Below are 27,858 nucleotides of genomic sequence, written 5' to 3' on the forward strand. Positions count from 1 at the left end.
GGGGCAGTACCAGCGATCTCACTCCTCTTACACCCTCAGGGCCTGCTCACCTATGCCCCTGTCAACAGGGACAGCTCTACTGTGCTGCCCAGGTGAAGCATAGGACCTTCTCTCCTGGGTGCTGCAGCTGGTGAAGGTCAGGACCAGTTCTCCCTAGGGTTGCAGCCAGTGAGGGGCAGGGCCAACTCTGCCCTATAATCTTGTTCCTTGATGGTGGTATCAGAAGCCCTGTATATCAACATAGACCGATGCTTCAATAGAGGCATGAACCTAGGCATGGACACTGGCGGCAGCCCAGGCCCAGAGCCCAGACATCATCATGGCTCTGGGTGGCAATCAAGCCACCCACCTCAGCCCACTCCTCACTGCTTTCACCTTTTTAGATCTGCCTCTGTCCACAGGACACGAACCATACTGTCTCTCTCTTTCATACCATGCCATACATTTGCTCACCATAGTCCAACTGCCTGGTGCCAGAAGGTGTCAGGTGGCCTCTGTTTTTTCCTTGGCACCCAGGGTGGACTGCCCTGGGCATGCGTGTGGGTCCTGGGCATGGCACTGGGCAGAGATGTGTTTTCTCCACAGTTCCTGGGAAAAAGAAGTCTTAGCATAGGGCCACAGCTCTGCCAGTACCTTGTGGTGATATTATGTTCCTCAAATATTGTGCACCCTAATAAACTTATCTGTGGTCAGAGAACAGAACAGCCACTAGATATAGAGGCTAGAAAATGGTGGCACACATGCCTTTAATCCTAGCATTCCAGAGGCAGAGATCCATCTGGATCTCTATGAGTTCAAAGCCACACTGGAAACAGCTAAGTGTGGTAACAAAAGCCTTTAATCCTAGGAAGTGATGGCAGAAAGGTATATAAGGTGTGAGAACCAGAAACTAGAAGCTTTTGGCCTGGTTAAGTTTTTAGGCTTTTAGTAGCGGTTCATCTGAGATTCATTCAGGTGAGGACACAGAGGCTTCCAGTCTGAGGAAACAGGATCAGCTGAGGAATTGGTGTGGTAAGGTGGCTGTGGCTTGCTCTGCTTCTCTGATCTTCCAGCATTCACTCCAATAACTGGCACTGGGTTTGTTTTTATTAATAAGACCTTCTAACAATTCATGCTACAATACCTCAGTGATTTCTCCTAGTGAGACTTGCTTGCCCTTCTGACCCCCAGAACTGTATTTTTGGGTGTAGAGAATGCAGGCCAGTTGATAGGCTGCCTGCTTGGTATGCATGAAGCCCTGGCCAACAAAATGGGATGTGTGCCTGTAATCCCAGCACTTGGGAGGTGTGGAGGCAGGATGATCAGAAGGTCAAGGTCATCCTTGACTACATAGCAAATTGGAGGCTAGCCTGGGCTACAATGAGATCCTATATTAAAAAATAAAAAGAAAAAAGGTGATAAATCTTTGAGTTTCTGAGTGTGTGGTGATTTGTCATAGCAGCCCCTTGCGAATGCCCAGTGAAGGGGGAACTCAAATCCTGATACTAATTCTTACAAGACCTTTTAACTGTCCATTTACTCAACGTAATCATAGAACTCAGTATGTTCCAGCACAGGCACAGGGGTGGGCTGAAGACCTATAGGCAGAGTCCCTTACATGTAGGAGGCGCTTGGTAAACAGGGCTTGTGTTGCTGCATGGAGGCTGCAGGTTCTGGAGAAGGTGCTGGTGAAGACTCTCCCTTTATGTCACCTGGATGTTACCCAAGAGCCTCTTGTGCTGGAAGAACTGAAGAAGAGGAAGTATTCATGTCAAAAGCAAACACTGAGAATGGCATCGGTCAATATTTGTACATGTCTTCAATGTCTGATGAGTGAGCAAAAGGACCTAGTCTTGGGCAATGGTAGGCAAACTGCTTCTGGAATGGATGTTAGCCATCTCTGACGCCTCATTCTTTCTGCCTCCGAGAACCAGGCCAGGAGTACTGGCTGGGAGGCAGAGATATTCCAGGAACACTTGATGGTGTCTGCAGTTAGTTCCATATGTGCCAGTGAAGATCCAGCCCCAGTAGGAGTCACATGGGACTCTAGAGTAGGAGAATGTCCCCCAGGTCACTTGTGTCTGTGGCCCAGGTGACTCACTCAGAAGAATGGAAGGGAATTCCTGCAGCCAGGCCATTGCACATGTGTATACACATGCAAGTACGTGTGTATGATACCCCTACCCCAGAAAGCAGTCCACTGCATTCATATACACACAAGCACCTCAAATCACTATCCTAGACCCACAGTCCCTTCACTCAACAGTCCAACATATCCATACATAGAACTCTTCACCCCTGTGCCCATGAAGTGACATCATTAGCCAAGATGTCACCATGCCATACCATCTACCCATCCTCAGACACCCATTTCCCTCTGACCCATTTCCCTGTGACCTTACATGTGTGTCCATGCAACCTCATGCTCATATACATGCCATCTTTTCTTCCACACACGATGGGTCATGTCTACTCACGGTGACAGATGTGAGTTTGGAGAGTGATGGGTGTGACAGGGAACAGTGGGTCAGCCACACTGTCTTCTGTTCCTTTTTTGCACGAAGGCTCATTGTGTGACCAAGATTAGGACTCATTGTTGGGGATCAGGGCTCAGCCTCCTGCTCTTCTTCCAAGAGTCCTATTTCTGGAAGAGCTTGGAGACACAAGACTATCCCCCTGCCCCTGGGCACCCTTGCTCCTGGACCTTGACTGGTCCTGGCTGGGACGGTGAGGATGGTGAGGGAACACTCCTGGGAAGAGTCCTCCTTCCAGAGAGCTACAGATCCTTGAGCCGAAACGGCCCTGTCCCAGGGTCCCTCAGCAGCTGGCAGTTACGCTTGTGTGCGTGGCAGACCCATCACACTGGGGAACGGAGACACTTGACAAGGCCATGTTTGCAGGGAAAACATTTGCAACCACAAGCAACCCGGCCACTCCCTCGCTCCTGCCTCGTGGTCTGCAGGCCGCAGTGGGGAGCCTCAAAAGGCAGCCTGGGCACTTGCTCTCCAGGCAAAGCGTCTCCAGGCTGAGTGTCCACTTGCCTTCATAACCTTTGAGGTAGGAATGAGCTGGGTGGCTGCTTCTCCCTTCCTCTGGCCCATGGGGCTGCCACTTCCAGCCACCCGCTTGCAACAGGCACCCCCTGTCCCTGGCCTTGCAGGGAACATTGACAAGTGCCATCTTGCTGGGCTTCAGCTAGCCCATTGGAGCACTGACTTCTCCTTCCTGCAGCTGGGGTGAGAACTCCTCTCTCAGAACTGGGTTCACACCTGACTGTTAGGCTGATTTGGTCTCGGGGGACCTGGGCCACTCTTAGGACATGCCTCACTTGGCTAGGATGACATGGAGATGGGAGCTGCCCTGGGTCTTCTCTGGTAAGGTCTAGACAGCTGAACACCAGGCTAGTCTGGCACAATGGGCTGGACACCTGGGTTCAAGTGACCGAACTATAGAATGCTAGTACTCTAGTAGGGCCGGATCCTTTTCTCAGGACAGGCAACTGCCTTCCGTATCCCTATCATGACCTCACCCTTCTCTTCTGACACTGCTTGGGTCTTGCCCCTCTGCACCCCCTCCCAACCCCTGTCTGCTGTGTCACTTCAGGAAAGGCCACATCTTCTTGGGGGGTCTTGGCTATTTTTAGACACTCTCACCAAAACAAATGCAAAGACGGATGTGTTGAGGTTTGGAGCAGGGCTCTGACCATCACTCAGCATGGATACAGGCTGGGATGAGACATGAATGCCCAAGGGTGGGATGGATAGCTGCCCAAGCTCCCTAATGCTTGTTCCTACCCTGACTACAGAGCCTGGTGTAGTGGCTGGGACAGCCATGACTGGGGCATGCAGTCTGGGCCTGCTGCTGGTGCTGCTGCTAGCCGGGGTCAGTGTCTCCTTACCGGTCACCGTGGTCCGACTCAACAAGGCAGCACTGGACTATGGTAAGAGAACCGCCAACTTGCCACCTTGTGCACAGGTGGGGACACAGGCATCGCAGAGGACCTGTGTACTTTGTACTTCTGTAGTGCTTGGGATCGGACCCAGAGCCCGATGCATACTGGGCAACGGCTCTACCACTGAGCTGCATCCCAGCCTAGAACGGCATCCTAGCTGGCTTAGAACTCGTGATACTAGGATTATAGGTGTGTACTGGCAGAGGACCTGGGTTTTTGAATGTGTCACTGTGTCCTGCTGCTCAGTAGCTAATTAGGGAGTCTGTGGTGAGCAAGTAGTGTGAACGTGCAAGTGCACATGCACAGCTGTGCCCTTGTGCCTTGTGTAGGCATATGCTTAAAAACAAAACACCCCCCAAACAAACAAACAAAAAAACCCTAAAACAAAAGAGGACTTACTTTTAAACATTAAACTTTTTTTTTTTGAGACAGAGTCTCCTTAGGTAGCCCAGGCTATCCTCAAACCCTCAGTCCTCCTACCCCAGCCTCCCTAATTCCTGGGAGTATAGGCATGTGCTACCCCTGGACCTAGGCTAGTTAACTTGAGTGGCTGACTTTATAAGTGTGAGTTTGGAGTGTCAGGGAGATGTGATTTGAGCACTGGGGAGGGTATGTGCCTGTGGCATGTGTGTGAATGTGTGTGCACAGGTGTGCCTTGCACCCCAAGTGAACGCATGTACATGTGTGGTGTCTGTGCTCACATATGGACCCGGGAGAGGGGTGTCAAGTGCAGAGAGACAGGGAGCATCCTGAAGTTGTATCTCTGCAGGGGTCAGCTGTAGAGAACCAGCTGCTCTGTGCTGCTCAGGGAGGTAGTGGTGAGGGTTGGGGGACAGAGTTGGGGGAGGGGGTGCAGGTCTATCCCTTGTGGCTTTACTGCTAGGTGCTTTCAAGTCCTGCCTTCTCCCATGGCAAAGGCACAATGAGGAAACTGAGGCCCACAGGGAAGAACAAAGTCACAAAGGTCCAAGATCCCAGCACAGAAATCTTTCCTTCCCCTCAGCTGCCTCTCAGAAAACTTTGGGGTTCCACCGAAATGGGGTCTAGAGTTGCTTCCCCAAAGGTCAAATCCTACTCAATTAGCATGTGAGGGACTCCAACCAGATCAGAGAAGGACCTTAATGGTTAGAGCATGAAGCTGAGAGTCAGCGGCTTCTCCCAGGGCACACACAGCTCTCTAGGACCTTGCATCCGGGCAGATGGACAGACAAGGAAAGTGGTCAGTGATCCGTGCAGGAGTATGATTCACACACAGCAGGAATGGATGCCTGGGACAGGGACCTGAGGATGGCCTCCTGGGGTGTCTGCCCTGCCCTCTGCTTGCCCTGTGCAGGGCTCCTTTGTCCCCAGGCCTCCCTGGCTCATCTGCCTGTGTTTGTTCTCTGTGGGTGGAAACCTGGCAGAAGGCCTGTGCAGCCCACAGTGCTTCCAAGCCTGGATGAGTAGCTTCTTCTGGAATCCTACCCACTCGACCCTGCAAAGCCCAGAGTGCAGGCCCTGTGTCAGGGAGCACTGTGGATGGAGTCTCAGCTCAGCAACAGATGGCCAGACTTGGGCGGGCATCAGGAGCACGTACACCATGGCCTTTCTTCTCCTTGCTTGGAGAAACTGAGGCTCAGATAGGATCAAAGACTTTTCACTACACTAGTGAGTCTGAACCAAGTTCTAGCCTTTTGGCTTAATTTCATGCTTTCTTCCAGAACCATTGTCTCTCTTTTGGGTTCCACTGTCTACTTAGCTGGGGCCTAATGGTACAGGTGAGGTGGAAGTCCGCAGGTTCAGAGCCACACTCCTTCATCCAGATGTCTTCACCTCCCTGTAAACTAGGCATAAGAATAGACGAAAGTGCTCCAAACAGCACCCGGCACACCTGGAACACTCTGTGGGGACAGCTACTGTTAGTGTAAAGGTCCACAGCACCAGCATGAGGAGCATGCCTGTGCACTGACTGTTTACAATGGCTCTGAGAGGTGAGCATTGTAATCAGTGCACATGTAGAGAAAGCATGGCGTGGAGCAGCCACGCTGGCAGTGAACAGCAGAGCTGGGATTTGTGTCCAGCACCTGGGGCACATGTGGTCAGGATGAAGCTGCTCTGTAGCTTAAGTTTTCCTGCTTGGCCCACAGTCAGGACAAATCTCTCTTACCTGCCAGTCCCACAGCTATTCAGACCCGACCAAGTAAACACAGAGACTTATATTGGTTACAAACTGTATGACTGTGGCAGGCTTCTTGCTAACTGTTCTTACAGCTTAAATTAATCCATTTCCATTAATCTATACCTTGCCACATGGCTCGTGGCTTACCGGCATCTTCACATGCTGTTTGTCATCGTGGCGGCTGGCAGTGTCTCTCTGACTCAGTCTTCCACTTCCCAGCTTTATTCTCCTCCTTGTCCTGCCTACACTTCCTGCTTAGCCAATGGCCAATCAGTGTTTTATTTATTGACTAATCAGCAACACATTTGCCATACAGAACATCCCACAGCACTGCTCCTCCTCTCTCCTCCCAGGGGATGCCTCCTCAGAGACCAGGATTGGTGGGTGGCTCCTTCAGCTTGGTGACTTGGGAAAGCTCTGGGTACAACTGAGGCTCAGATGGAGACTCGCAGGAGGGCTACGGATTTTTGTCTTGGAGGAATGGGATGAAGAAGCGGTGGGAAATGGAGGACCTGATGAATAGGGAACACCTCGTGGGCTTGCATGGAGCAGCCATTCTTCTCCCCATGTGCCACTCCAAGCTTGCTCCATCTGGTATCTGAGTGCCTCTACCTGAAGGGCAGGACAGGTGATAGGTGATGTGTTCTCCATGCTTGGTGGATCCAGGCACTTGACCTCACCCTGCCCTGGATCCACAGTGTCGGACATCGGGAAAGCCCCTCTCCAGCGGGCCCTGCAGGTCACTGTCTCTGATTTCCTGGATCGGAGTGGTGAGGTACTTCAGTCTACCAGGTGAGTGCTCCCATCTTCTAGAGAGAGTGCTCCAGTCCTCCTGCTACTAGCTGGAATATTCTTCTGGCCAAGGGAGTGAGTGCTTTGGCTCATCAGAAGGGGGATCCTGAGTGAGTCTTTCAAGAGTGCTCCAGCTCCCTGGTAGATACTCCACGTAATGAAGTGCTCCCATCTACTGGACATAGTGCTCTGGACTATCAGATGAGCATATGGGTCCATAGGTGAGGAAGCCTTCCCAGGTTAGAGGCTTCCACCAGCAGGCAAAATTATAAGAAGACTTGGCAGATGGGGTCACCTGGTAAGACTGCTCTCAGGGGCTCAGATTGTGGCCCTGGGGCCCACAGATTTGGTAAGACTATCATCTTCCTCCATATGCTTGACACCAAATTTAAACACAAGGATAATCTTAACTATATGCTCACCCTCTTAATGCATAAAGCCCCAAAGGGATGGAGACATCCCAAATTCAAACACAGTAGCTATTATACCTATCCCTATGGGGATACCAACTGGCTATTGCCAGAGTTTTGGGTGTTCAAGAAATCTATCTACCTACTTACATACTACCTACTTACCTATCTATCAGCTATAATTTTCTTATTTTTTTTGTTCCTGTTTTGTTTGAGACAGGGCCTTGCTATGTAGCTGAGGCTAGCCTTAAACTCGCAATCTTCCTGCCTCAGCTTCCTGAAATACACTGATCAAGGCCTTGAAATACTGAGCCTAATTTATCTATAATTGTGAATGATGATGGAAACTAATACAAAAACGTAAAGACACCAGAACAGTGCACAGGTCAACAAATAGGCAGCTGGGGGCCACCAGTTTGAGACCCCTGAGGTAGGTCTGGAGTGCTGTTTAAATGTTGGTGGCCACGACCTTAACAATGTACTGGGTAGGTACCAAACCACTTGGACCAGAGGACCCTTGCTTTCAGCAGCAGGAGCATATCCGGGATGGCTGTGGCTGAATGCAATAGGCTTAAGGTTGGCTCGTATAGTGGGAATAGTCATGGGCGCATGTCACCCCAGGCTAAAATGAGGCATTTCAAAGTGGGCACTTTCTGATGTCTGAATCGTACCAACCCTACCCCTCCCAACTACTGGGCAGGGAGAAAATGACTTTCACTTAGGCAAAAAGGAAGTCATGGAGTCACTTACTGGGTATTTCCTGTTGCTGGGGGCCAAAGGTGATGATAGAATACTCTGGAGATTTCAGTGTCTCTTTCCCCAATTTTGTATTTCTTGGCATATCGTCAGAAGCTGCTAGAAACCCACATGATCAACTTGCTAAGCCCTGGCTGAGGCCAGGCCCCTCTGCTTGCCTTTGTATCAGCTGGGTGTCTTGCATGCCTGCTGTGCTGGAGTGCTTACCACCTCTCGCCCACCTATGGTCCACTCGCCAGAAAGTCCTTCTTTATAACATCAACATGTGGGGTTGGCTCAGGGAAACCTCCCTGGAGCTGACTCGTGTTTAATGGGAGTTCCCTTGTCCCTTGGATTCCAACCCTACAGGGTCCAGATTCTGGATGTCCACCTGCCCCGCCTCCACTTGAAATTCATTGCTGGTTTGGGGGTACGCTTATCAGCGGCAGTCAATTTCACGGTCAAAGTCTTTCGGTGAGTGAGTCTCCTTGTCGGAGGGCAGGAGTTTCAGGGTCTCTACCAGGGAAGAGTGAAGGGAGGGGCTAATAACATCTCATGCTCCTTCCCACCCTCTGGGGGGAGAGAGACAGGAGAGAACCCTGGAGCCCTTAGTCCCGCCCCAATGGCTGTGCCGCTGGTGGAGCTGCTTCGCTTCTCCAGCTCTCAGTTTCTTTATCTGAAGGGAGAGGAACCTTGCAGGGGTCGGTAAGGGTTGAACTGAATGGATTTGGTGCTTTAATTATGGCGTCTGGCCTCTTCCACAGTGCAAAGCACAGAGTAGATGCTTAATAAGTTGTGTTAGCATCATTATTTCTCTGTGCCAGGCAGCTTCTGCGTAACTGCATTTAATCCTTAAGTTGTACATTGACGTTTCAAGGAATCCTTTATCTTTATTGCTTTGCCCTAGCATTGTGATGTTATGGGTGCTCCTTGGTGTTGTGATGTTATGAGTGCTCCTTAGTGCTGTGATGGTGAGTGCTCCTTAGTGTGTGATGATGAGTGCTCCTTCGTGTATGATGTTAGGGTGCTCTTCAGTTCTGTCATGATGAGTGCTCCATGGCTCTGTGATGGTGTGGGTGCTCTTTGGCACTATGATGGCATGAGTGCCTTTGTGTTGTGATGGTATTAGTGGTACTGTCATGGGTACCCCCCGACCCTAGTGCTGAGATGTTGTTTTAAGGGTGCTCTCTGTGGCTGGGCATAGAGCTAGTGTTCTCACTAGCTTTCGCTTCTCCAGCTCTCAGTTTCTTTATCTGAAGGGAGAGGAACCTTGCAGGGGTCGGTAAGGGTTGAACTGAATGGATTTGGTGCTTTAATTATGGCGTCTGGCCTCTTCCACAGTGCAAAGCACAGAGTAGGTGCTTAATAAGTTGTGTTAGCATCATTATTTCTCTGTGCCAGGCAGCTTCTGCGTAACTGCATTTAATCCTTAAGTTGTACATTGACATTAGGTCTTGGAGAGCTCAGCATGGTGCTAAGAAGTAGGCACCACCAGTTTCATGCCCATTTCACAGAAGGGAGAGCTGAGGCTCACTCTAGCCAGTGTCTGGCCCAGAGCCCTGTCACAGGAGCCTGAGTCATACTCATCTGCTGTACTGTGGAGTTTGGTGGCTCTAGAGGGATGGCCCAGGCCTGGAGATCTGTGCAGTCTTCATACACCAGGGTGGGCTAAGGTCTGACCTCCTGCAGAGTCCCGGAGCCCATGGAGTTAGTGTTGCCTGTGGCCTTGCTGGCTGATGTGCACGTGGCCCGGGATTCCATTGGGACCCTTGTGCTCAGCATCTCTACCTGCTCTTCGATCTTCAGACCAGCCAGCATGCTGGACAGCAGTAACAGGTGGGTTCCTGGGAGCACTGGGCCTCAGGGTTCCTGACACCAAGGCTATGGGGCCATTACTCGAGTTTCTCACCCAAGTCTTCATCCAATGGCCACAAAGGATCAAGGAGATTCACCATCACACCTGTTCTTTGACTTAGCACAGTGAGGCTCAGAGAGGACCAGGGACTTGCCTGATGCCACACAGCCTGGGTCTTGGCCACTTACCTCTATCAGTTACCAGGACACACTAACTAGTAATGATGAGGTCAAGTGGGCTGGCTGCTGGGGCCCTTACAGGCCACCCCTCCCTGTAGAGGTTGACAGTCCAGGGATGGGAGGTCGGGTAGGACCAGCCAAGCTCTGTGGCAGGTGGCTGTTCAAGCCATCATGTGAGGCTAACAGCAGCTGCCACTTGCAACTGAGGACGCCACTCTTGGCTCTTCATAGGAGTCATCTCTATGAGCTCCAGTGTCTGAGCAGGGCTGTGTAAGGGTCTCCATGCCACAGGAAGCAAATGGAGGCCCAGAGTACAGGTGATTCATGGCAGACCTCACCATCCCATTTTTTGTGAGCCCCCTCACTATACCTGCTCTTTCCTTAGCTTCGTTCACTCTGAGGTGGCTGAACACTGGGGAGCCCTAAAAGAAGTGCACCAGTCCCACAAAGCTTGGCCTTTCCCCCAGAGAGCAGTGAGCACAGAAATCCAGCCATGCTGGGTCCCTCCCGGCTGCAGAAGGGAGCCGGGTGCTATAAACGCAGATCGAGCTTTTCCTCCCAGAGTGAAGCGGGTTGTGGCTGAGATCAAACCAAAGAGCCACGAGTTCCTCTGGGCCACTGTTGAGGAACACCAGCTTTCACCCTAGTTCAGAGGGGAAACTGAAGTGCAGTGCTGGGCAGATGCTCAGCAGAACATCACAGGGCACTGGAGCCAAAGTGACAAACGGACCAGGGATTCCAGCTCCACTCTCCAAGCCTACTCACCCGAGTAGCCCTGGAGCCGGCTGGCTGAGAACATGGCCACATGGGGCTTTTGCAAGATCCGGTGTCTGTCATCTGTCTCTCCCGAGCCTGGCCCCCGCTACCACCATCTTGGCTACTTCCAAACCTTGAGAGGAAGGATCCTTTCTCTGAGACTCAAGCTCTTCCTCTGTGGGAGTGGGGACCACTGTTCTAACACCATCTGGAGCATGACAAGGTCTCAGATGGGATCTCTGGGCAGCTGGCTGAGGACAGAGACTTCTGTCCCAGCTGTCTGTGTGGCTCTGCCACGAGCCACGCCCAGGGAGCTCAGGGACACTTTCTGTGCCACTTCCCCAGTACTTCCCAGGAGCTGCTGGACCTGGTGCAGGAACACATCAGAGTGGACCTGAGCAGCAAGGTAAGGGACTTCTGGCAGACGACTTAGCTTGGAAGGCCTGAGGCATGAGCAGTGGGGCTTCAAGCCCTGGGGGAGGGGGCATTGTATCTTGATGTGCATATGTGTGTGCATGTGTGTGCATGGGCTTCAATGCATGTAAGTGTACTGTACATGTGTGTTTTGTGCATGTGTGTGTCCATGTATGTGGTGGTGAAACACACACACACACACACACACACACACACACACACACACACCCCACTCAAACTTTACTTCAACCAATGATTTTTTTTAATAGAAGGCCCTTCATGGGGTACTTCCAATTTCTTCATGAGAACAAGAAAGAGGCTTACATGCAGTGCTGAGGAAGAGTGGGGTAATGGGTGGAGTTTAGGGAGCTCGGGAGACGGTGGCAAATCTCCCAGGTAGTCCTGATTCCATGTTGGAAGGTGGGGGTAGGGGAAATGTTTTGGGGAGACAAATTAAAAACAAACAAAGTAGACAAACCTGATGCCCCTCCCCCTGGGCTGTGCAATGGACAGGCTGGTGGTCCTCCATTGATGAGGGTACTAATGGAGGAGAGGAATTCAGAACTGGGGCCTGCAGAGCCAGTCTGCCATGATGGTTGAAATCGAAGGTCTGATCATTGCATGCAGCTAACTTGCTGAGAGATGATACCCATGGACCCCAGGTCTCACTGCCAGGGAGTAGGCTCTTTTTCCCTGGCCTGACTCAGCCCATCCATAAGGAGCAGCAGCAGAAGTGTGTGTGTCTACCTAGTGTGTGTCATTTGCACCCCAGAGGGGATGGCGATGTTCCCAGGGTGTGAGCACCCTGGCCTTGCAGCCCCTCCTTGCTGTGTTCCTGTGTCTTGCTCGCCCTTCAGCCTTTGTCAGCTCTTCTTGCCCCCTCAGCACCCGAGGAGGGGTGGAAGCCAGCCATTTCAAGGAGGAGAGGAGAGGATTCCAGCTTGCTGTGCACCTGGGGGCTTCTGGGGGCAAGGACCTGCAGCCCGGCTGTTCCCCACCCACAGCTCTAAACAGCCCTCACACAGCTTTCCCTCTGTTGTTACAGTTGTGTTTGCAAGTATCTGGCCTGGTTCAGGACCTCAATGTCCATTTGGGCACTTTAATCGGTAAGACCTGGACCCCAGGGGATGGGAGGGCTGGGCCCATGGGCCTTAAGAACCTTCAAAGATGCCCCGCTTTGACCTGGTGGTGTGGTCTTCATTGTTGGCTTCTGATTATAAATAGTGTTCTCTTTTCAATTAATCTGAGAAAAAGGAGGACCCTGGGAAGGCCACTGACCTAGGACTCCCCAAAACACAGAACTATTCACAGAACCTGGCAGCCTACAGATTCCAGAACTAACTCTTTGCTTCTAGAATCTACCAATTTTAGGTCAAATTGCCCCAAATCAAAATAAAACCACATGTTTAAACAACGAGTCTTGCTGTTGGAGAAACTGAGCCCCATTGACTCTCAGGATCTAGAGCCATTCTCGATGTCAGAGTCTCAGTGTTTGAGGAGAGAGACCCTCAGAGTCGGGGAACCCTCCTGCACCATCACAGGGAGGCTAGCCACTGTGGTGAGGGGTGTGTGTGTCATTGGAGGTGCTGGGCCCTAAGGCTCACCCTGGCTATCATGAGGTGGCTGTGGGTATGATGTATGCCCTTTACCTGGATACTTGTACGCTGGTTCTGCAGCCCTCTCAAAAAGGAAAAGGACACATATGTGCCCATGCCCTGGGGACTGCATGATCATTAGTTCTGGTTTCTAAGTCTTGACAATGGCAGAAAGGAAGAAGGAGCAGGGGAGGAGTAAGAGGAGGAGGAGAAGAAAAAGAAGGAAGAAGGAAAGAGGAGGAGGAGGAGAAGGAGGAGGAGAAGAAGAAGAAGAAGAAGGAGAAGAAGAAGAAGAAGAAGAAGAAGAAGAAGAAGAAGAAGAAGAAGAAGAAGAAGAAGAAGAAGAAGAAGAAGAAGAAGAAGAAGAAGAAGAAAGTTGTTGCTACTGTTGCTGTTGTGGCTGACGAGCTGAACTGTGTGAACAACTGTGGCCATTCCTCACTGGGGCACTTTTTGAGACTGGGTGGAAATGCCTTGGTATGCAAGGAGCTGAGTGCTCACCCACAAACCTCAGCTGTCATGAGTCACATCCCGGTATTCTTCATTGTCCTCACACTGACCTGCACTACTGTTTGAGGACATGGGAAGGTATCCATGTGGCTTCCTAGACTAGTTGTGGTAGGATGCGAAGGCTGGAGAGCAGGCCTGTCTCATCTTCTTAGCCACAGGCATCAGTACTTAAGGTCTAATTGCAGAAGGCATTACGTGACAACTTGGGGACATCTTATTTGCTTCAAATCCCACACAACCTCTCCCTTCATCAAACCATTCGGTCTGAGGCTTACCAAGGGCTTTATCACTTTCCCCATGGGCAATTTTGAAGCTGCACCTGCTTGGTACCCACCAGTGCTGCCTTGACCCTGGTGTCCTTTCCCTGGTACTGCGATTGGTCTTGTCAGGCTGGAGCTGCCCCAGTGATGCTCAGTTGATACAAGCTGGGAAAGTGTGAGGGGTGGGGGTAAGGGGATCAGGGGACCCGGAGGCTGGGGTTATTCCAGGGACATAGGGCAGGGCCTGACTTTTCTCACAGTGGGATCTTTAGTAGCTCGGCTCTGCTGTCATCAACCCCAGGTTATGATGGGAAAGTAGAGGATTAGGGCCACGTCCTCTGTAGGAACAGGCCCATGCTGCTTTTTCCCTCCTCACAATTTATCCACTGGTCTGGCCAGTTCAGAGTTATCTTGTCTCCTTGACTTCCTGGTTCCCTTCTCCACTCAAACGCCATCTTACCTTAAATAGGAGGTGGCAAGAAGCTGAGGTAATTGGAGTGAAAGGGCACACATTGGAATTATAGACCTTAGGGAAGTCACTCATCCACACCTTTCTATCCAGAAAACAGGGATGAGAATTCCCAGGTTTTGAATGTGTTGATGTTATGAAGCAGCATGGGTTAAGGGCCTGGCGGGCTTAATAAGCAAGTGTGTGTTCCTCCTTCCTCAGCAGGCTTACCTTCAGGTGCCCTGTGTTTGTGTTTATCCCAAAGATCAACTCTTGCCTTTGTCTTTGGGGAATAAAAATAAATCTAGTAAGGGACTCCAAGTGGCCAGCCCTGGAGGATGATTATGTGAGTCATGCACACCCAGAGTGTGAAGTGAGAGAAGCTGTGATTTCTTTATTTTATTGAAAAAATATTTGTATTGTAAATTGATGATGTAGGACTGTATGTATTTACAGTATATAAAGTGATGCCCTAATTTGTGGGTATAATAGGGATTAGTTCAGTCAAGTACATTAACATTCCATCACCTCAGATATTTAGAGTCCATTAAAAAGCACAAATCAAAGGGGCGTGTCAGCTAGCCACATGTCTCCAGAAGGCTGTGTAACAAAAGTGTCTTTTACTGTGGTATAAGAAAATATTGAAAAAAAAGTTCACCTGGGATCCTGGGCCATATTTTCTACCTCTCTTTTATTTTCCTTCCTTCCTTCCTTCTTTTTTGAGACAGGGTTTCTCTGTGTAGTGCTGGCTGTTCTGGAACTCACTCTGTAGACCAGGCTGGCCTCGGAATCACAGAGATCCGCCTGTCTCTGCCTCCGGAGTGCTGGGATTAAAGGCATGTGCCACCACTGCCCGGCTATATTTTCTAAATATCCACCATGACCTTAATGTTTTGTTCAGTTTTAAACATGCAGCAATTTGACCTTTGTAGTGTCCACAGCGTTGACAAATACAGAGACAGGTAACTCAGGAGACAGGACAGTCCACCAGTCTCCAAATCCCTTCCTGTTGCCCCTTCCTCCTGCCTCCAAACTGTGAGACCCACTGACAGACAGGGAAGGGAGCCACACTATGCTGCTTTCACAATAAAAAAATCTTCAAAATATTAGTGAAAATGAAATTAAATCCAGCTGAGACAATTGGAAAACAAAGCTGAAGGGAGATATATACTTATCAATATGTCTTTATTTTAATATGCAATCTATTTTCATACATACTATTAAATATACAAACTATATAAAGTACATAAGACAAACCCATAATTGATATTTTATAATGAATGGGTATATAAATATATATGAATAGGTATTCAAAATATACATGTGAGTCCACACGTAACTACATCACTGAAGACTTGGGCCACTGGGGCTGGAGAGATGGCTCAGCAGTTAAGAGCACTGACTGCTCTTCTAGAGGACCTGAGTTCAATTTCCAGCACTCACATGGCAGCTCACAACTGTCTGTAACTCCAGTTCCAGGGAATTCAACATGATGCCCTCTTCTGGCCTCCACAGGCACCAGGCACGCATGTGGCACATAGACATGTAAGCAGGCAAAATACCCATACACATAAAAAATAAATAGAACAATGGAAAAACCCTGGGTCATCCAGGACTTTGAGGGTAGAACTGTGGCTGAGTTAGGCTCTCCTAACCCTGAACTCTGGCCTGCCATACTTGCAGCCATCTCTGAGGATGTGCTGATTACCTTTGAATTCTTCAAAGGCAGAGTATTCTGACCTGTGAGTAGACTCACAGCCCAGGCCTCTTGGCTGTGCTTCCCTGAGAGCTTCCTTGAGGCTCTGTATGAAGTTAGATCTAGATGTCCTTGCTCTGGTGTTGGAGTTCCTGAAGGAGATGTGTGTTCAGGAGGAGAGGCCAAAGCTTTTGGGAGAGGATTGACTTGTGTGTGCAGTCTCGGGCAAGAAGGAACTGACCACACTGTGCCTACAGTGAAATAACTTTGGTGAACTCTGCGGTGATGAGAAAAGAGAGAGCAGAAGTCGCTTTCTGGCTGATCAGTGGCAAACTTCTTTTTGTCTGTGCATCCTTCTTGCCTCCGTTAGATGGTACTTGTGCCTGGATTGAGCCTCTTTTTCCGTAATTTGGATTCCATAGTCTTTCACTGATTGGGAATGTTAGCAAACATACCTGTTAGAATTGTGTCTTCATCAGTCAACAGGCTGGGTGCACGTAGCAGATTTGGGCACATGCCTTCAAAGGAGGCCTAGCTGGCCTTATGACTTTGTAGCCTAGTTGTGCCTGAGAAAGGTCATTGGTAGCTGTTTGCTGGTCCAGTGAGGGACTGATGCTCAATGCTTTTCTGTTTTCATGAAGGACTCAGTCCGGTGGGCCCTGAGTCCCAGATCCGATACTCGGTGACCAGCATGCCCACTGTCACCAGTAACTACATGTCTATGGATGTCAGAGTAAGTACCTCCAGGTTAGTCTGGTGCTGGTGTCCTTGGTGTCCTGGAAGAATCCTAAGAGGGTAGAAGGTGAAGGGAAGAAAGTGGCTGGTACTCCAGGTGGGAGCGCGGCCTAAGTCTTCACTGCTAGGCTGGTGCCTGGGAGCCCTGGGTCTGTTACAGGCCTGCTGTTCCTGATGCCCTGCATATGCGCCCCTGCCTTTATCCAGGCTATCCTTTTCCTGCTTGGCAAGCCCATCCTCCTGCCTCTGCATGGTGCTCACCCCTTTGTGTTGCCATGGCCTTTGGGTGATGAAAGTGCCATGGCAACCTTGGGGCTCTCCCAGCACCTGTTTGACTGTGCCCTCCTGATGCTGCAAAAGGCTGGTTCCCTCAACCTGGACATCACAGGGCAGCTGGTGAGGGCTGGATCTGTCACCCAGGTCCTGTGGCAGGGTGCCTCGTGGACTATTTTGGGGACATCTTGTGGATGTCGAGTCATGGGCAGTGGGCAGCTAGAGTTGGGGCAATTGGATGGCCCTTGGAAGGAACCCATGGGTAAGGAACTCTATCCATAAGGCCAAGTTGTGGCCTTGACTGTGAAACTGCCTTAAACCCTGTCATGATGGGGACTGATTTCAGAATTCAAAGAACAACCCTCTGAACACCTCCACGCTGGGCCAGCTCATCCCTGAGGTGGGTGACATTTCTGCTCGTTGTAGGCCAGAGGCTCAGGGATTGGGTGGGGCTTTTATGGGCTCCACTACTTCAAGGCGGGGGTGGGAGGTGTCAGCACCTGCCCTTTGACCTTTTCTCCTGAGCTTAAGGACCACCCATCCCAGGCAGCTGGACTTGCTTCTCTCTGCCTGCAGGGCGTCTGCTGGGCCATCTCACTCTCTTTCTTATTTCCTGGCTGCCTGTAAGATCTAGCTCAGAGTCAGTGTCATATGCCTGTAATCCCAGCACTTGGGAGGCAGGAAGATCACTAGCTCAAAGCCAGCCAGGGTGTGCAGCAAAATCTTGACTTGAGATCAAAGCAAAACACCAGCTGCAGAATCCCCTCTGAGGAGCTCAAGTCTGGTCCAGAGGCCCGGGCTGGACCTCCCTCTGAGCTCAGTCATGAATTAGAGGGTGATGGCTTATCAGTATCCACCAAGGGAGACTGACAACCAGGAGCCTGTACAGCCCTCTCTGTCTCCCCGTCTGATGCCCCAGGTGGCCCGCCAGTTCCCTGAACCCGTGCCCGTGGTACTGAAGGTGCAGCTGGGTGCCACGCCCGTGGCCACACTCCACACCGACAACTCCACTCTGCAGCTGCGGCCCTTTGTAGAGGTCCTGGCTGCGTCCCCCAGCTCGGCCTTGCTATTCCTCTTCTCCCTGGATGTGGTGAGTGACGGGCCAGCCCGGACTGGACTGGTTGGGTTGGGGTCGTGCTCCTCGAGACCTTACGTGCTTGGTGCTCTCTTCATTCACTTTGTTCGTTCACATCTGTCTCTTGAGCATGCCAGGACATCCTGCCTCAGGACCTTGGCACATGTGGAGCCCTCTGCCCAGAGCCCTCTTCCTTTGCTTTTGGTGTGGTTGTTCTTCATTTTCAATTCTTAGCTCAAGTGTTGAAGCTTTGTTCAGAGCAGTCTTCTTGGGCTACCCTGTGTAAGAAGGCCCCCATCACTCTCTGCCTCTGTGGCAGCCTCCACTTTCTGGAAAGCTCCTGTCTGGTTACTTCTGAAGGGTCCCCACAGGGAAGAAGGGAAGGGACCCCCCCCCTGTTCTTTATATTGTAAAGTTGCTTGTAAAGTCACAACCTGACACTTAGCCAGCTCCATAAACATGTGTGGTCTGCCCTGGTGGGGGAGGGGCAGAAGGCGCCACAATGCATCTTCTGACTCTCCTCACGTACTCAGCGGGTGAACCTGAACCTTCAGCTCTCCGTGTCCAAGGCAAAGCTTCGGGGGACCACATCTTTGCTGGGGTAAGTGTGCCTTCTGACCCAGCAGCCTCAGAGTGCTCTCACACACAGTGATGAGACCTTCAGAGGAAGCTGGCCCACCCTGAGCCCACCCCTTGCTTTTCTTTCAGGGGGGTCCAGCTTTCTGTGGTCAACTCCAATGTGGGCTCCATTGATGTGAGTGGGACACTGGGCTGCCTTAAGCCTTGGGAAGGGACGGGGAAGTGTGAGAAGGACACATACCTCAGTGCCACCATAGCTTCCCTGGGATGCCTGGGGACAGGGACCTACCTACCCTCCATCTGTCCCCACTTCTTTGCCTGTCTCTCTGCCTGTGGGCAAGTGATCGATTCATCAGCTCAGCCCTCAGTCTGAGCTCATTGGACAGTGGGACGGCTAGCACTGGCTAGTCCTTCATCATGTCACATGGTCAGGTGCTTGCCACCACACACATGTTCCTTTATCCCCATGCATCCATGGGATGTAAGTTAGTCTGCCTAAGCTCTCCGCCCAGCTGCCAGTCTGCCCGCCTGACTACCATCGGTCATCAGGCAGTCTGTTGGTCAGCCCTGCTGTTGGTAACTCTGGTGTGAGGGCCAGAGCTGTCCCTGGGCTGCCTGACCTCCAAGGCTGATCCAGTTGGGGATGTGATTAAGGTTCAGCTGATGTGGGAGATCTACCCTCCTCTTCCTGTACCTCTGATGTTTGTCCATCTGTATGTTTAACTGCGTTCTCTTGATCTTTTCTGGCGGTTGGTCTCATGGCCGTGGCTGCAGATGGATCATGTGTATACACTCATAAGCACTGCATTCCAGAAACCCCTGCTGGATCACCTCAATGGTGAGTCCTGCTCTCTACTGTTATGGCCTCTCTGGTGCCCTCTTGAGCCCACACCCTCTGTGCCTGTCCCATTCCCCAAGCCCTCTCAGGCTCAAAGACTAAGGGGGTGGCTTTTGGGGGCCTGCTGCCTCTGCCTCTTGGAACGTATTTGTGTAGCTAATACGTGGTCTCTTGATCTTGTCTCAGTTTCCCCTCTGTGCTGTGAGGGTGACCCCACCTCCCACTCTAGATCTCACAGTGTTCACAAGCTGGGAGCACAGGGCTGGTGCAGGTGGGGCTCTTCCTTTTGACTAACTTAGATACTTCTGCCTCACTGCAGCTCTCCTGGGCATGGGGATTGTCCTTCCCAGCGTGCTCAATCTCCACTATGTCCACCCTGAGGTCTCCGTCTGTGAGGTGAGAGCTGTTGAGTGGCCAGGAGGAGTCTCTCTCTCTCTCTCTCTCTCTCTCTCTCTCTCTCTCTCTCTCTCTCTCTCTCTCTTTGTTTTTTTTCGAGACAGGGTTTTTCTGTGTAGTTTTGCGCCTTTCCTGGAACTCACTCTGTAGCCCAGGCGGGCCTCAAACTCACAGAGATCCACCTGCCTCTGCCTCCCGAGTGCTGGGATTAAAGTCTCTTTAGAGGGGAGGAAGCGTCACCCCTCTGGGAGTTCACCCTGCATCTTCCAAGACCACACAACAGACCTTAACTGCAATGAGATGGAGGAGTCAGGACCCCAGAGACCATGGTGGGAGGGGCTTTCCCTTTCTCATCACACCTCACACCAGAGACTTCAAGTCTTCAACTGTTTCAGGATCCTGTGTCCTGACATGGGCGTGGCCCGTTGGTGTCTAAGGTGAATGGTAGAGAGAGGTTCCTTGCACCCTGGCAGGCAACTCTGCAGCTGGGTGGGTGAACTTAGCAACTTCTTCAGCCTTCTGTGATTTTTGTCCCTGGTTCTTGAATAGTAGGCCCCAGGAGGAAATTCATCTTGACACAGCCAGGGTTACTCCCTATAATCTCTTCCTGTCTCGCCTGGGAACTCAGAGCAAATTCCCTCAACAAGACTGAGCACAGGACAGGAAATGGGACAAACTTCCAAAGTGGGGCTTCTCAGTGTCTGTTCAGGGAGGATGCTCCCCCTGGTTCTTTAAAAATGGTGGCCTCAAGGTTCTGATGATCCACTGTCATGAAGATGGGTAGTCTAGGGGCTGAGGAGATGGCTCGGTAGATAAGCGCTTGCTGGGCAGGTGTGAGGACTCTGGTTTAGAGCCCCAGGATTCACACTGGTCAGGTGCGGTAACCCAACTGCAATCCCAGCACCCAGGAGGCAGAGACAGAGGATATCTAGGGTGAGCTGGCTAGCAAGACTAGTCAGATGTGAGCTCCAGGTTTGGCAAGAATCCCACCTTGGTAAATAAAGCAGAGAACAATTGAGGAAGACATCTGATGTCAACTTTCTGCCTCCGTACACGTGAACGTGAATGTATGCAATGTATGTACACCACACACAGACATAGACATGCAAAAAAAAAGGATAAAAAAGAGGGACAGTCAAAACAAAACACAGAGGAGTCAGGACTGTTGGTGACACACTCCATGACTGAGCCCAGCATGATGGAGTTCTTTGAAATGACTTGAATCAGCATTGTCCAAAGTTGTCACTTGGCACATGGGACTGTTGAAATGGGACTCTGCCAGTGAAGACCTGAATTTTATTTTTTAAAAAAACTTAGCAGGCTCTAATGGTACATGCCTGCAGTCCTAGAACTTGGGAGATGGAGGCAAGAGGATCAGAAGATCATCCTTGGCTACATAGAGAGTTTGAGGCTAGTCTGAGGTCTCTTCTCCCCTCTCCTAATTAAAAAAAATAAAAAAATTAGTTGTGTTAGCCACATGAGGCTAATGATCCCTAGACTAGATCACTAACCCTTGACCCTGAGCTACCTATGGCCAGGGACTGGGTCTCACTTGTCCTCTGTTGAATCCTCAGCATCTTCCGTAGGGTTTGGCATGTGGCAGAGGTTCAGTGGAGGCTTGAGAAATGAAGGGACCGATGGTTGGATGGACAGATGAAAGATGAAGGAATGGTGAGCAGCCGCAGAAGTGAAGATTTCAGTAGTGTAGTGTGGAGAGCACGTGAGGTACAGGAGTACCTGGCTGGGCTAGGGAAGCTGGGGCTTGGAGAAGGAACCCAGTGGTTCTGTACTCTTGGTCATGGACCAGCCATGGCATGAGCTCTATGCCCGGAGCATAGAGCGTGTGTGTCAATCTCATGCTGCCCTGCCCCTTGAGGACTCTCCCTCCGTAGCCTTGTGAGGTGAGTGCTGCTACTTTTTTTTTTGTTTTTTTTTTTTTTTTTGTTTTTTTTTTTCTTCAGACAGGGATTCTCTGTGTAACAGCCATGGCTGTCCTGGAACTCTCTTTGTAGACTGGGCTATCCTTGTACTCAACTCACAGAGATCCACCTGCCTCTGCCTCTCAAGGGCTGGGATCAAAGATGTGCACCACCATTGCCTGGCAAATGCTGCTACTTAAGTGACAGAGTAGTAAGAGACTGAGGGCCAGTGAGGTGATGGCCTCTCCTGATGAGAACACTACCCAGAAACAGGTTGAAGGGGCTGTCAGGAGTCCCCCCTAGGCCTCTGAATTAGCCTATACTTTTCTTGGTCTTCCAGGGCTATGTTGTGATATCCAGTGGACTCGCCTACCAGTGCTGAGCAAGATCATGAGGAGAGCCAGCTATTCAAGAGCTTTCTTTCCCCAAGCCTGGGGACCCTGAGGCAGAGCCGTGTAGAGTCATCATCAGCAAGCCAGACTGCCTTTCTGGGCTACTTAATCTCTGCTGGATACCTGGGTCTCTCTCTTGCTTCCTCCCTCCTTCTTGTACCCTTCTCAGGGGAAGAGGTTCCTGGCTGCAGGCTGTGCAGACCTGCTTACTTCAGCATTAAATGTCTTCTCTTGAGCTGCAACTCCCAACCGACGCTGTGTGCCTGAGGCCAGCTTTGCGTGTGCAGCCCCGGGCTGGCGACCTTCAGAGCCCCCTAAGCTGCCCCAGAGAGGAGGATGGGAGTCCATCTCTGCGGATCATGGCTCTCCCTCCTTGCTCAGGAGGCTCCTCTTCTGAAAGAGGACCCTGGAGAGTGACAAGGATGGGCTGGAGGTTATGAGTGGGCACATGTTCAGGCACTGTGACTGGTGGCGGCATTCCCTGTCTTGTTATTAGAGGCTCAGATGACCCCTGTGAGACAGGGAGGGAGGGAGGCAGGCAGGCTCTGAGTTCCTTCTGATGGATGCAGATACTAACGTCTAGTGAGGAAGGGGACACACGCTGAGTCCCAGAGTCGGAAAGATCTAGGACTGTGATCTTCCCAGCATCTGGAGAATATGCCCAGGTCTCCCCTCCATTTACCAGCATCCCCTATGCCCATTCTTGTCCCTGTTTCCAAAATTTCAGGTGAAAAGTTCACGGCTTTTTCAGGCACCCTTTCCATTTTTGGCTTTCTCGCCATGAGCAAGTTTTTTGTTCTAGGAAGCAAGATCCGTTTCTGGACTCTGCTCTCAGACACCTGTCTAATTCTTGTTCGCTGGAGAGCTTCTGAGATCCAGCAGTGACGCACTGAAGCATGGACTGGACAGAGCAGGGGACTCAGTACCTGCAAGTGAAAGCCTTGTGATCTTTCTCCCTGATAGGCTAATCTCTAAGCCACAATTCCTTCCTGGCTGAACACAGAGCTCATGTTCTGTGTGTTTCCTCAGGGGGAGTAGAAGGTGCCTGGATTTTCAACATCAGCCAGCAAAGCCTTGGGACAGGATGGTGCTACTCCACCCACCCACCTCTTGCAAGGTCATCTGTGGACTGAAGGGTGGCAGAGTGAGCAGACTCAGCTCCATCTTGGTGATGAGAGGGAGTCTGGATGAAAGAGTAAGAAGGGCAGGCTACAAAATCCTCCCTTGGGATTTCACTCAAGACAGTGTGCCTTTTAGTTTGGGGGGGGGGGTTGTTTGCTCAGTTTAATTAATTTATCAATTCAACATTTATGTGTAGGCTCTTCCCAAAGCTGGGTGGTTGGGGTTTGGAGAGTTATGACTGTGTTGGTGGCTTCTCTCCTCACTGCGAGGGAAGACGTGACAGAGGCAACTTATGGAAGAGAGTTTGACTCTGCTTCAGGTTTCAGGGGACTTTGCCCATCATGGCAGGGAAGGCGTGGTGATAAGAGCAGCTCCTGTTGTGACAGAAGCTTGGAGCTGTCATTTCTTCACGAGGTGGCTGATAGGGAACAGAGAGCATCGGAACTGACGGCAGGCATAACCTTCAAGGCATTCTCCTAGTGGCCCAGGCACCATGACCCAAAGGTTGCATACCCTCCCAAACAGCACCAGCTGGGGACAAGTGTTCCAACACAAGAGCCTATGGGTGTTGAGAGTGGGGGACATTTAGAAAGTTTACATTCAAGCCACAACACAGCCTGAGCCTGTAAGGAAGTTAATGACATAGAGAAAGATCATGAACTCAGTATGCAGGATCCAACCTGCCCAGCATCCTCTTCCCTTCCTTTCATTTACTCATCCTTCCATCTATCCACCCCACCTGTATTTTTGTTGTTTTAAAGACAGGGCCTTATTGTAATATTTAGTCCAGGTTGGCACTAAATTTATGCGCTCCCTCTTGCCTTACCTTTCCAACAGCTGGCATTACAGGTGTGTGCCACCTTGCCCAGTCCAATCCACCCACTAATACAACTATCCATCCATCTACCCACCTATCAGTTCATATGTACTTCTATTCATTTGTCCATCCATTAATCATCCATCTGTCCATCCATCCATCCATCCATCCATCCATCCATCCACCCACCCATCCATCCATCCATAATGTACCTGTTCACTCACCCATCTACTTAGCCATTCGCCCTTCTGTCTATCCATCTATCCATCCATCCATCCATCCATCCATCCATCCATCCATCCATCTATCCATCCACCCATCCATTCATCTACCTAAATACTCCTCTTTCCCTCCCTTCCCTATCCATCATCTTCCTTCTTATCAATTTATCAATCTGCCTAGTCCATTATTCCTTCCTTCCTGCCAGTCTTTGTATTCATGATGTACCTGGTTCTATAACATGTTCCTTGGAGGGGAAGAGGATAAAACTAGTCAAACTCTCACATCCGGAAAGATGCTCATGGCCTCCCCAAAGGAGCTGGCTTGATCCCTAAGTGCCAGCATCTCAGCCAGGTGCCTCTGGGCACTGGCTGCTGAGAGGTGTGGTGAATGTGGTAGTGTGGGGCCAGCTGGAAGAGAGAACCACAGAGCATCAATAGGCACTCCCAGCAGGGAGCCTCATCATGGTGTGGAGACTGAGGAGGTCCACAGCTCAGCACAGATGGGCTCCTCAGAGCAGAGTGGTGGCAAATTGCTGCACGATACCATGAAGCAGAGGGCAGCTCAGGTCTGGCTCCTTGACAAACATGCCATTTGTCCCCCTGCATGGTCCCCTTTTAACTTTCAACCTGTACCCTGCGCAGCTCCTCTGAGGCCTTGGCTGCCACTCTGTTCTCTGTGGCTATGCTCACCAGAGTCTGATATCCCTGGGCACTAGCTGTGATGTGGCCTCGCCTAGCCACAGAGGACGGGTCCTGCAGTGTATTGTCCTTTAGTCCTCAAGTCTCTTTCCAGGTCACTCTGATGCCCTTCAACTGCAGTCTGTGATTATTGGAGTAGATGAGCTAGATAGTCGGGGCTTCTTGCACACTTGATTCTCCACTCTGACTCTTCCCAGAATTCAGCATACAGCGGGTGCATAATAACTTTGCAAGGGGTGAATTGCTTGCACACATCTGTGCTGGAGCCACGTGTGGAGTCATCTGGGGTGGATGGGGGCTGCTGGGCTTGAATCACCCTTGCTGGGTCCTTGAAGGCTTGAGGGGAAGGAAAGAGGTTGCTGAGTCTCAGGAGTCTGAGAGGAGGGAGGGGGAAGATAGAGGAACGCTCTCTGGAGGAGGAAGTCCCACTGACTGAGAAGGGTGGCTGGACTTGGAGCAGTGATGAGACAGTTGTAAGGGTCCTGGCAGAGAACACAGTGAAGGGATGCCAGAAAGGTGGGCCGGAGCCCCCTGGGTGTGTCTTGGATGGTCTCTTGGATGCAGAGGCAACCCCTAGCCAGGACACTCATTTGCTGTGTGATTTTGGGCAAATGACTTGGCCTTTCTGAGCCAGTTTCTCTATGTGTAAAAAGGGGGAGATTGTCCAAGTGTTTACCTCACTGGTTAGTTTTGACTCTGGCCCAACTGAGATGACCAAGAGACAGTCATTTATCACTGTCTGGATCACAGAGTTCTGCCCTTAGGTAGGTGGAAACCATAGCTTATGGAGATAGAGAGAGCTGCCAGAGTGACATGACTTGGGAGGACAGGGGCTGGGATCGGGTTTCAGATCCCTTAACCCTGTAAAGGGGCTTCTTGTGTCTCCCCACACTGACATCCTTTCATTGTCCCCCTGCACCTTCCCAAGTACTTAGTCTGGCCAAGGGACAGTGAGTGTTTTGTGGGCTCAGGAGACTGAGACATCTGGACTCAGTGCGTGTGGTGCAGTGGTAGGGACAGAGAGATGCTTGCCGCTCCTTGCAGATCAAGGTGGAGCCTGGCCAGGCTGCTTGGAGCTGGCTCTTGCCTTGTATCAACCCTGCTATGACCTCAGTTGGTCTCATCTACTCAAGGCCCATGGGCACAGTGGTTCCTGCCAACTTCCAGACTGTGGGTTCCCTGTGGGGGGAACAGGAAGACCCCAGGCCCCATTAGCTCTTTGGATTGTTCACCAAGCATAGAGACCCTTGAAGTGTCCCCAGGCTAGGCCTTCCCAGAAACTCCTGGGGACCAAAGTTGAAGGTGGGCACGTGAAGGGCTGTGACCCTGGAGTCATCTCTGCCTTCATGGGTACAGGACTCCCTTACCGTGTACCCATATGACTTCCAGGAGGGTTCCTTCTAGGATACTTGACTTGATCATTACCTCCTCAAGCCCCCCGACCCCGCCCCAAGAAGGGAATCTCAGGGACAGTTCCCCCAGGTCCATCCAGGATCTCTTTTGCACCTGCCTACTAGAGACATGGTTCTCCTGGGCATCAGCAGCAACATCCCTTTTACAGGGATCTCCCAGTCCCCACAGCATCCTGTCCTTCCATCTGTCCTATCCCCCGGCTTAGTGGCTTCTACCTGCCATATCTCCCTCAGGAATGATGTGGACTTGTGCTGGTGACTTCCACAGTGCCCATTTCAGGATAGAAACCCCAACTGTCTTGTTCACCGTGGTCATCCCAGTGCACTGCATAGGTCTGGGACACAACAGGTGCTCAATAAGTGTTGATTAAAGTGCGTAGTGTGTGTTCAGCCTTGGGGAAGGTGTGAGTTAGAGAGAGTAATATCAGGGGCACTGATGTCCTCTGAGACAGTCGCATCTGTCCCTAAATACTGGTTTTAGTGCAGCCCCTGGGCTCCCCAGCCACCTTCATCTCCTGTGCTATTTATGTTGGAACAGAACAAATGCTCATGTGAGCTCTGGGTCTCCTGTTCTCTGTGACTCTAGATAATTATCTGTCCCTTATTAAGCCCTTAATTATCCAAGCAGCTAATCAGGCTCCAGAATATAAGGGTTTCCTCGTCACAGGATTGGAGGCAGGGGGCAGTCAGCTGCAGGACTTCCCCAAGCTTGGCAAGGTAAGGACAGTCCCCCATCTGTGGCTCTTCCCTGAGTGTCTCATCCAGAACCGACATTTTACAAATGAGAAAGCTGAGGCTGCAGGCGGAGAAGGAACTTATCTGCCATTGTTCAGCAGATGGGGGTGGGTAGGGCTCATCTCTATGTCTTTGTCCGCTGTCTCATCCTCTCCTTCACAGGTAACCCCTGAACACTGCTGTCTTCAGACATACAGGTCTTAGAGTAACCAAGTGGCCAGCAGAGTCAGCCGGCCTCTGTGGCTCAGGGGCCCAGACTGAGGAAGGAGGGGAGCCTAGTCTGAGCTATGGAAGCTGAGAGCTCTGCTGGGCATTCAAGGGCTGGGGTGGGCAGCAGGGGCAGCACAGTGGTTAGTTCCTACTGGTTTTGAGGTCGTTGAGGCTGGGAGCAGGAGAGGAAGCTTGCTGATGGTGGAGGTGAGGGCTGAAAGGAGCCCTTGAGGGCAGGCAGACTAGGTGGGTGGAGGGCAGGGGTTGTAAAAGGGAGGCAGAGCTCAGGCAAAAGTGCAACCCAAACCAGAATCCGGTTATCTTGATGTCTCCTGGGAACACAGCATGGCCTTTTTGTTCTAAAATGGTGAAAACGCTGCGTGAGCCAGCGGTGAAGTGTGGCTGGCCTGGGAAGTCTTCTGGCAGGGCTGTCTGCCCACCTGTGGGCTGGGCGAGATTGGAGGGGACTTTTCAGAGCTCCCTTGTCCTTGCACAGAGCCTTGCAGCAACTTTCAGAGAGCTTCGCCCTGGAGTGTCAGCCATGAGCGCTTGCTTGGGCACACACATGTGATTCACAGGGGCTGGGGAACCCCTGGGCCCGCATAGTTTTAGAAATAATGGGGACAGCAGTTGGATAGGTTTCAATATCTTAGAGACTATAGGGCTGCTCTGCAGACTCCGCCTCTTTTCGTCCTC

General features: G+C 51.2%; 1 protein-coding gene across 1 annotated transcript; it reads left to right on the forward strand.

The window, feature by feature from the left end:
* Positions 1 to 3,810: 3,810 nt before the first annotated feature.
* On the forward strand, positions 3,811 to 21,936 carry Bpifb2 (BPI fold containing family B member 2). The gene is made up of 15 exons (XM_052723715.1): positions 3,811 to 3,919; positions 6,788 to 6,881; positions 8,396 to 8,500; positions 9,716 to 9,862; positions 11,162 to 11,222; positions 12,276 to 12,336; positions 16,381 to 16,472; positions 16,682 to 16,870; positions 17,094 to 17,147; positions 17,667 to 17,837; positions 18,356 to 18,423; positions 18,531 to 18,576; positions 19,176 to 19,239; positions 19,559 to 19,635; positions 21,895 to 21,936. The coding sequence occupies exons 1-15, from the start codon at positions 3,811 to 3,813 to the stop codon at positions 21,934 to 21,936; spliced, it is 1,380 nt and encodes a 459-aa protein (XP_052579675.1).
* Positions 21,937 to 27,858: the final 5,922 nt, after the last annotated feature.

The sequence above is a fragment of the Peromyscus californicus genome, unplaced genomic scaffold, assembly GCF_007827085.1.
Source record: "Peromyscus californicus insignis strain IS unplaced genomic scaffold, ASM782708v3 Scaffold_7__1_contigs__length_154581171, whole genome shotgun sequence".
NCBI classification, from domain to species: domain Eukaryota; kingdom Metazoa; phylum Chordata; class Mammalia; order Rodentia; family Cricetidae; genus Peromyscus; species Peromyscus californicus.

Coding starts and splice junctions, on each gene's coding strand:
- Bpifb2 (XM_052723715.1), top strand. CDS start 3,811: ATGACTGGGGCATGCAGTCTGGGCCTGCTGCTGGTGCTGCTGCTAGCC. Junction 9,863..11,161: donor ATGCTGGACAGCAGTAACAG/GTGGGTTCCTGG, acceptor CCACTTCCCCAG/TACTTCCCAGGAGCTGCTGG. Junction 17,838..18,355: donor TCCTCTTCTCCCTGGATGTG/GTGAGTGACGGG, acceptor TCACGTACTCAG/CGGGTGAACCTGAACCTTCA.